Source organism: Pundamilia nyererei, unplaced genomic scaffold (genome assembly GCF_000239375.1).
Source record: "Pundamilia nyererei isolate P.nyererei 1_Seehausen unplaced genomic scaffold, PunNye1.0 scaffold00640, whole genome shotgun sequence".
Lineage (NCBI taxonomy): Eukaryota > Metazoa > Chordata > Actinopteri > Cichliformes > Cichlidae > Pundamilia > Pundamilia nyererei.
This window is the reverse complement of record NW_005188041.1, coordinates 1281-11159: the sequence shown is the minus strand read 5'-3', so window position 1 is coordinate 11159 and position 9879 is coordinate 1281. Positions and strand designations below refer to the sequence as shown.

The following is a 9879-nucleotide window of genomic DNA, read 5'->3' as shown; positions in this document are numbered from 1 at the left end:
GTAAACGACCACGCAGACCCAGTGGCATTTTAATCATTCTTTATTAATACTTGACGGTTGCTGTCCACAATACACACAGAGCTGCAGCTCTCCCGATGCCAGCTCAACGTACCAACCACAACAACCACACGCAGGACCCACTACAGTATTTAAGTAGGCGGGGCATGATTGCGGATCTCATGCAGGTGCGTCTGCCCTCCCTGCACGGCACCGCAAGCCACGCCCAGCCACAATTATAAATGGCTTCAAGCTCACACTGAGGCCTGTGGGGCACTATCAGCCACTGAGACAGTAGACACATTTATATGTGTATTTGTATATGAATATTTCATACTTTAAGGCTGCCTGTTTATTTAAGGGAGATGAATAAAATACATTAGAATTGTACATAATGGTATCACAGGTGATAAATTCAATAGATTTTAAGTAGATGCTTGTGCATTCTTAAAGTCTGTTGAATTGAACTATGTGAGGGTGTTCTTGTCTAATATTTTCATGTGTGTGCGCGTGCACGGGTATGTTGGTATGGGTATATATATATATATTTGTAGGTTGTGTATCCTTGAGGTGTTAATGGGGTTATTGAAAATGTGTATATGTGCGTATGTGTGTATATACGTATGTATGGATAGATAGAAACATATATGTATATATATAAAAGAAAAAAAATTACACATAACATATAATGTAATTGCAAGGAGGTATTTCTGTAGTCTATTGATACTAGATAGTGGAAAAGGGGTAAGGTAAGGTCGGCCGACATGTGGACTCCAAGGAACTTAAAGATTTCTACCCTTTCTACCTCCTCCCCACCAATGTAGAGGGTAGAGTGCTCAGATTGCTTTGTTCTTCTGAAGTTGATTACCATCTCCTTGGTCTTGGCTGTGTTCAGATACAGGTTGTTGTTTTCAGACCATTGCTTCAGATGCTGAACCTCTTCTCTGTAGGCTGATTCATTGTTGTTGTCGATCAGTCATATGATGGTGGTGTCAACAGCAAATTTTATAATGATGATACTGGTGTGGATTGGAGAACAGTCATGGGTGAAAAGTGAGTATAAGAGGGGACTGAGGACACACCCCTGTAGGATACCTACATTCAGAATGAAGGTGGAGGCGGTGTGTGCTCCCATTCTGAGTACAAATAGTTCTATTAAAAATACTCCAGTAAAAGCTGAAGTACTGATTCAACTTCTCAAGTAAAAGTAAAAAACCACAGGCAGTTAAATGTACTGAAAGTAAGAAAGTAAAAATTAGCTTTTTGGAGTAGGTTTCTATTTCTGTGCAAAGCTAAGTGAACCTTGTGCTATATTAACATAATGATAAATTATATCAGTGATGGGGATACAAACTTTAGACTTTTCAAGACATGTTGAGGAGCTGTGTTGGATCACGGACACATCTAAAACCTGCAGGACACCAGCCCCTGAGGCCAGTGTTGGACACCCCTGGTTTATGCTGTCTTTTGTCTAGATGGTACAAAGCTGGTATGAAGGTGGAATCTAAGCATCTTCAGCTAAAAATCATTAGAATCTTTGCGACACTTGATGTAACCTAACTCCCACCATGAAACCACAGCCACTGTGTGCCAGTCACACACTGTTCTTTACTATAAACCCATCAAGGTACAACAAACTAACCAGTTTATCCTTTTATTTAGTATTTTCATCCAGCCTTTAAATAGCAGTCAGTCTACCTCAGTTTGAGTTACAACAAGTTTGCACAATATGAAAAAACATAATGTCACATATACAGATCTGAGTGCGTGTTTAAGATTTTCCACTCTGGCCTGGACCTGTGGTGTTCGCCCCTCTGGGGTGGAGCTTTGGAGACCACACTTGCCTCGACCATCTTTTCCTCGTCACCGATAATCAGCAGGTGTATTTAAGATCAGCATCCCCACCAGTTCTTTGCCAGTTTGTCAGGTACCTTATGGTGGTAGCAGGCCTCACAGTAATTCCTTGTTTTTGGGTTATATTTACCTTGTTCTCCTCTCGTTTCATGCAGTCATGCCATATTTCCATACCACACTTACCTTCCTTGCTCACCTCAGGACGGTGATCTCAAACTAAGGTTTTCTTCCAGTCTTGCACCACACTTCTCAGGATTTGCAACTACTCACCAACTTTGCCTGCCTGTCCTCCTATCCAATGGCTCCGCTAACAAAATGGAACTTAGGTTGGATATTGCCTTTGCCCGGACATTCATTTGGAAAGAATCCCCTTCTCTTAACTCAATCGCGTGCAAACCCAAGTAAGCCACAGTCCACACCAGTATTGCTCTCCCTTGTTCCAAATTGCTCAGGTCAGTAATATCCCTCTCCTCTGTTTCAGTGCCTTTGTCCTCTGAGGCTTGCCATTACGCACAGACACTCCCCATGGCAGTTCTTATGCTCACTGATTCATGTCATTGTAAAGAAAAAAATTTGTAAAATCCTATTTTGCCTCCATTATTGTGTCTTGCACTTGGGTCCACACTGCAATCCGGCCACCTGGCCATGACACAGACCAAATAACTGATTTAAAAACATGAGAACTTGCATGGATGCTTCAAATTTCCAGTTTATCAAATACCACTGAGCAGTTCTTATTTTTAAATCTAACTTCTCTTTTTCTTTCTTATCCTCTCTCTCTCTGAGTGAAGTTAGCTCTCTTTCTTTCCCTGTGAAATACAGCAGCTGGAATTTTAGCAACACACTGTGAGACAGACTGCACACAGTTTGTGTGTTTGCTGATGTTTGTTGTGCTGATAGAAATACTGCATTTGAAATAACCTCCCACTTAAAAAAGTAACCCTCTTTATGCTCACTCCTCTTCAGTAGGGCTAGCTAGATGCTGAACTTACAACTTATGGACACCTGCCATTCCAGTATTGTGGCAAAAACAAACAAACAAACAAAAGAACACAGTCCCACTTTTCACAACTGACTTTGGTGCACATTATCTCTTTTTATGCAACATCCTATGGTGATAAACAAATGGGAGTGCCATTCATGTTTTACTGTTTAGGCTCAGAACAGTTTGATGTATCAAGACTCACATTGACAAAATAACTCGACTGAAATGTGTCAAATTAAAAGTAATGAGCCTTTTTTTAAAAATGTAAGGATTAGAAAGTACAGAGATTTGTTTAAAAATGTAAGGAGTAAAAGTAGTCAGAAAAACTACTCAAGTAAAGTACAGTGTAAAGTACCAGGACCCAACACACCATTCTTCAAGTTTTTATTGATTTTGCACACATAACTTTCAAGGTTCAGCACCCACAACAACCAACTTTTCAGCTGGCTGCACACACCTCACTATAAGAAGGAAAAACCTCATTCGATCATCTCCACCTGTCCCTCCAGCCTCCCTGGCACCGCCCCTTGAGCTCACTGCACTGACCCGTCCTTTCAGCTGAGCCAGAGACCACACCTCCGCCACATACAGATACCTGAAAACTAAGTACAGTAACAAAGTATTTGTACTTTGTTACGTCTCAAATCTGAAGGCTAGACAGGTTCAGCTGTACCCCATGCCTATGAAATGAGCCTATGCTTTTGATAAAGCATATAGTTAGAGCTGGACCAGAAGTCCCTGAATGCTCCGTTGGTTATGCTGCAATAAGTGTAGGCTGCTGGGGGATTCCCAGGATGCACTGAGTACTTCTTCTTCAGTCATCTTTTTTATTTGCTATGTGTTTATACAGCTCTCCGCTTTTAATTATTAGTTGCTATTAACTCCCTAGCTCTCTTCCACAGTGTGTCTTTGTCCAATCTTCCTCTCCCAGCCCCAATCAGTCATAACAGATGGCTGCCCTTTCCCGAGCCTGGTTCTGCTGGAGGCTTTTTCATGTTATAAGGTAGTTTTTCCTTCCCAATGTCACCAAAGCACTTGGTTATATGGGGTCATATGATTGTTGGAGTTTTTACTGTTTCCTTTGTATTATTATAAGGTCTTTACCTTACAATATAAAGCACCTTGAGATCACTGTTATGATTTGGTGGTACATAAATAAAACTGAATTAAATTGAACTGAATTGAATATAATTGAATTAATAAGACCTCAATGAGACTTTCACAATGAAAATTGTTGTACATGAATTATATATGCTTTCTCAATGTACATATTGCATGGTGGTGGAACTACAAGAATATTCATTGTGCCTTTATAGCAGATGATAAATGTAAAACTTGATAGTAACAACATACAAAAAGTAAACTCAGTTCTTTTGAGACCTAATTTTTTCACAGTATTGCCTAAGTCTGCCATACAAAAGCAATCTCAACTGAAAAGTATTTTAGGCCCTGCCCCTACTCAACTTTCAATTTCCCTAATGGGTGGTGTGAAAGAATTACCAACACTGCATGCAAATAAAAAGGAATAGCAAAGCAATAAAACCTAATCACTAGGCTCAGGAATCAGGAAGCTGTCATGTGGTCATATTTGCTAACTATTTTTTTCTTACTTATTTTGGTGTATTCCTTTTCTTCTGCTTCATGTTCTTCTCTGTTTCCCTCCTCCTGTCAGTTACTTGGAAAGTTTCATTTGAATGGGATGCACAAGACTGGAGATGTGATTTTAGGAGGACTATTTCAAGTCCACTTTTTTTCAAGCATTCAGGACCTGTCTTTTACCTCACAGTCACAGCAGTCTGTTTGCCATGGGTAAGTCTGGGATGTATATCTGGGGAACAAAAAAAAAGAAGAACAAAAAACAAACAAACAGTGAAATCAATGGAAGGGAAATATGAATAATGTAATTTATATCTCTAAATTACACTAAAAAATACTAATGTTAAAAGATGCACATATCATATTCTTTATTTATTTTTTTCATTAAATATTACTATAATTACTTCTATTAAGTTATTTAGTCAGTATTTACAGAATCTATATTTTTGTAATATGTTTTCCAAGTTTGCTATATTTTTAATAGTAATCTTTCTTGTTTCTTAGTTTTGATGTCTTAGGATTTAGGCAGGCACAAACCATGGCCTTTGCTATTGATGAGATCAACAGAAACTCCAACCTGCTACCTAATGTGACTCTGGGATACACTCTTTATGACAACTGCCTTGAACTTGGAATAGGATTCCGTGCAGCACTGTCATTAGTCAGTGGTCAAGAGGAGAAAATTATATTAAATAATAAATGTGCTGGAAATCCTCCAGTCATAGGGATTGTTGGTGATTCTTCCTCTACACGTTCTATTGCTATCTCCACTGTCTTAGGTTTGTACAGAGTGCCAATGGTAAGTTTTCTACTCGTCTATGTAATAGTTCTTCTATTATTTAGATTTTATTGCAAATTTAATGTCACTTTTAAAAACACACTGCAATAACAACTGACAAAGCTAAAGAAAACAAAGGCTTTTAGTAGTTCTAAAATATTCAGTCTGTATCTTTCACAGGTGAGTTATTTTGCCACATGTTCCTGCCTGAGTGACCGTCAAAAGTATCCATCCTTCTTTAGGACGATCCCAAGTGATGCTTTCCAGGTGAAAATATATCAGAAAAATTAAAATAGAAAGACTAAAGTGATTTTCAAGAAGAAAATTCCCATTTAACAACATAATACATAACAACATAAACATATTAAAATCATATTTTGTGTATATACAGCTATATTCTGTTTTGTTCTTGTATAGAGAACATAGCTAAATTGCTGTCAGTGGTGATGACCAAATACTGATATAAGTAAATGAATTTAATATATTTTCACTTAGGTACTTGCTATTATTCAGATCCTAAAACACTTTGGCTGGACTTGGGCAGGTCTGCTGATCAGTGATGATGATTATGGACTTCACGCAGCCAGAGCCTTTCAATCTGAGCTGAGTCTGTCAGGTGAAGGTTGCCTGGCCTATGTTGAAGTTTTGCCCTGGGACAAAGACACAGATGAAATAAGGAGGATAGTGGATGTGATTAAAAAATCCACAGCTCGTGTGGTCATTGTCTTTGCGCATGAGAGTCATATGATCAATCTTATGGAAGAGGTTCTGATTTTAAAACAATTTTGTTTTTACAAGTTACAAAAATCATGTATAATATCTTTGAACAAGTACAGATAAATAATCCTCTAAAGCTAGTCTAGGAGATAAGCAATTACTTTACTGTCATTGTAATGACATTAATAAATCTACAACTTACAATTTCACTTTATAAATTTGTTGTAATACAAATCACAGGTAGTGGCACACAATTTAATAGGGTTGCAGTGGATTGCCAGTGAAGCCTGGACAGCAGCTGCTGTTCTACAAATACCTCAACTTATGCCATACCTGGGTGGTACACTGGGTATTGCAATTCGTCGAGGAGAAATACAAGGGCTCAGGGAATTCCTGTTACAAGTACGTCCCAATCTACCCCACAGCACTAGCTACGGAAGAAGTATGGTGAGGGAACCCTTTACTGTGTACTTGCAAGAATTATATATTTTCATAATATATTTTAATTATTTGTGACAAACTGTTTAAAATATATTTCAGGTTACTCAGTTTTGGGAGTTTACATTTCAGTGCAGATTTGCACCACCTCCAACAGGTTGGCTGGAAGGTGGTGGAGCAATATGCACTGGAAAAGAAGATCTAGAAAATGCAGACACTGAATTCTTGGAAATTTCGAACCTCCGGCCTGAGTACAATGTGTACAAAGCTGTTTATGCTCTGGCGTATTCCCTTGATGATATGCTACAGTGCAAGCCAGGAAGAGGGTCTTTCAGTGGGGACAGCTGTGCGACTCTGCAGTCACTGGAGCCTTGGCAGGTGTGATATCAGTTTACACTCCACCGATGACCTAATTCTTTTACTCTATAATTACTTTCAGAACAGAATTTACACTGCAGGATTCAGTACAATGCCATGAGAAAAACTCTGCTGAAAATAGCTAAATGAATTTTCTGTACTCAGGACTGAAAGTAATGTTTAATGTCTTTAATTAATTAATAATAATAATTAACATATATAAATATACAAAATTTTTAGTGAAGTGACTTGTTTGATTTCGAGTCAGAATGTAGTGAGTTCATATATACAAGTATAATAGATCTTATTTGATTATTAAGTAGCAGTTCCACACAAAATTAATGAATTTAATATACATTCCTTTGTAACAGCTTGTTTATCACTTGGAAAGGGTGAACTTCACCACTTCATTTGGTGATCAAGTGTCATTTGATGAGAATGGCGATGCATTACCAATTTACGATGTGATGAACTGGTTGTGGCTCCCTGATGGAAGCACTGAAGTTCAGAATGTGGGTGAGGTTAAGAGGTCAACTTTCAAAGGTGAAGAACTCATACTTGATGAAGACAAAATATTCTGGAATTTTGAATCCAAAAAGGTTATATATAGTTTTTGTAGACTTATACTGTACATGTGACAAAAGTAAAATAACATTGTAAGATGTAAGATGTAATTTTTTTCATGTAGCCACCTCAATCAGTATGTAGTGAGAGCTGTCCTCCTGGTGCCCACATGGTGAGAAGGAAGGGGGAACCCGAATGCTGCTTTGACTGCATCCCTTGTTCTGAGGGAAAAATCACTAACACGAGCGGTACGTTTTATTCTTTCTGCATGATATATTTAATTTCATTATTATGAAAAATAATATGCATTTCATCAATGTTCCCTTTTGTATCAGACTCCTTGGAGTGTACCAGTTGTCCAGAGGATTTTTGGTCAAACCCCAACCGTGACCACTGTGTTCCAAAGCAGACAGAATTTCTCTCCTACCATGAGCCTCTGGGTATTTGCTTGACAGCAACCTCATTACTGGGCACATTTGTATGTGCTGTTGTTCTAGGGATCTTCATCTACCATCGCAGAACACCCATAGTGCGTGCCAACAATTCAGAACTTAGTTTCCAGCTATTGCTGTCACTTAAAATGTGTTTCCTGTGTTCACTGCTGTTCATTGGACGACCTAGGCTTTGGACATGCCAACTTAGACATGCAGCATTTGGGATCAGCTTTGTGCTGTGTGTCTCATGCATCCTGGTGAAAACCATGGTTGTTCTGGCTGTGTTCAAAGCCTCCAAGCCAGGAGGGGGAACCAGTTTGAAGTGGTTTGGTGCTATGCAGCAGAGAGGAACAGTTCTGTTTCTTACATCTATTCAGGCAGCCATTTGCACTACCTGGCTTGTCTCTTCCTCTCCAGCTCCACATAAAAACACCCAATACCACAATGATAAGATAGTGTATGAGTGTGCAGTTGGGTCCACTGTTGGTTTTGCAGTGTTATTGGGCTATATTGGCATGCTGGCCTTCCTCAGTTGTCTAATTGCATTCCTGGTGAGGAATCTCCCCGACAGTTTTAATGAGGCCAAGCTCATCACATTCAGCATGCTGATCTTCTGTGCTGTGTGGGTGGCCTTTGTTCCTGCTTATATCAGCTCACCAGGAAAACTTGCAGATGCAGTGGAGGTGTTTGCCATCTTGGCTTCAAGTTTTGGACTCTTGATCACACTGTTTGGACCCAAATGTTACATAATCCTGTTGAGACCAGAGATGAACACAAAGAAAGCTGTTATGGGTCATGGCATTGAGTCATAAAAAGTTCACTAATTTCAAAAGAAAGAAAAGAGAAAAAATTCTCTCTCCAGTTTTTCTCCAGACAGAAAAAAAATGTGTATTTAAATCAATTTTATATTTCTTTTAAATCTTGGCGCTGGTGTCACATGATTGCAAATGCACAAATACTGTGATTCATTCTACTTTCATTTATTTTTTTTAGATGCAGCTAAAGTACACACTAATCTTACTCCTAATATGTAATTACCTACTCGTTGATGCTTACTCGTGAAATTTAACCCCAATTGAAACATACAGATTGTTGATTTTTTTGTTTATTTAATTTAAAAAAAAATTGTTCCCATGAATCTACATTGAGTAGTGTTCAATTACATCATCCAAACAATTTCTGCATCCTCATGAACTTTGAATCAATCCATTAAAAATACATAGGAGGTGGATCTTCCCCTTTCACCAGCTTGAATAAAGTGGATATGGTGTTTCACCTAATTGCATTTTATGTAAATAAAGAGAGAGCGGGCACACACATAAACACAAATTTTTTTTGACACATTTGAACAGATATTTTTTGATAAACTGGAAAGGTATGCGCTTAGAGAGGTGGCATTCGACTGGGTAAAGAGTTATTTAATAAACAAGTGACAACTTCTGAATCAAACCAAAGTTCAATTATCAAAATTTTTGAGCAATGGTTTTCCCACAGAGTTCCATCTGCGTGAATATTGGGCCCAAATCTCATGATCTTTTGTAAATGTGATGATAAATAACGTCAAAATGGAGACTATACCAGATTACATTTTTTTTTATTATTTTGTAGACTACAAAATCAACTGGAAACTTAAAATAAAATATGTGCAATCAGATGTATCTAGAAGTATTTGTTAAATCATTTAAATCATAAAGCACTTCATATACTGCATGACACAGGAGCCAAGGGGACACAAGAGAGTACACATGAAAGCATAACACAACAACGACGCGACACAGAAGACATGACACTCAGGGGAAACATGCCATGACACATAGGGAGGGAAACATGGGAACAGCAGAGGGAAACAAGACACAAGGGCTGACACAAACACACTGAAACACAGACACACAGCGAGGGACACACAATAAAGACACAAGGAGAGTCTAAATGTACAATAAAATAGAATAAACTACTAAATGAATCTTAAATAATAAACCAGAATACAAAAAGACAACCAAACATCAGAAGTTCAAAAAGCTGGGTTACAATGTCCAAGAACCATGACAACCTTGCAATATAAAGTGCCTTGAGTTGACTGTTTGTTGGTGCTGTATAAATAAAACTGATTTTAACTGAGTTGAACAGAATTGAATTGAAAATTGAATTAAAAATCAACT

At 38.2% G+C, this 9879-nt stretch overlaps 1 protein-coding gene across 1 annotated transcript; it reads left to right on the top strand.

Annotated features, from left to right (window-relative positions):
- The first annotated feature begins 4535 nt into the window (after positions 1–4535).
- Positions 4536–8532, top strand: LOC102193360 (extracellular calcium-sensing receptor-like). The gene is made up of 9 exons (XM_005754759.1): positions 4536–4645; positions 4937–5231; positions 5391–5477; positions 5706–5975; positions 6168–6374; positions 6477–6743; positions 7094–7321; positions 7411–7534; positions 7622–8532. The coding sequence occupies exons 1-9, from the start codon at positions 4536–4538 to the stop codon at positions 8530–8532; spliced, it is 2499 nt and encodes an 832-aa protein (XP_005754816.1).
- Positions 8533–9879: the final 1347 nt, after the last annotated feature.

Bases quoted from the DNA above. Each gene is read 5' to 3' on its own strand.
- LOC102193360 (XM_005754759.1), top strand. From the start codon at position 4,536: ATGCACAAGACTGGAGATGTGATTTTAGGAGGACTATTTCAAGTCCAC. The intron at 5,232-5,390 runs GTAAGTTTTCTA...TATCTTTCACAG, and splicing joins GTTTGTACAGAGTGCCAATG to GTGAGTTATTTTGCCACATG. The intron at 6,375-6,476 runs GTGAGGGAACCC...CAGGTTACTCAG, and splicing joins CTAGCTACGGAAGAAGTATG to TTTTGGGAGTTTACATTTCA.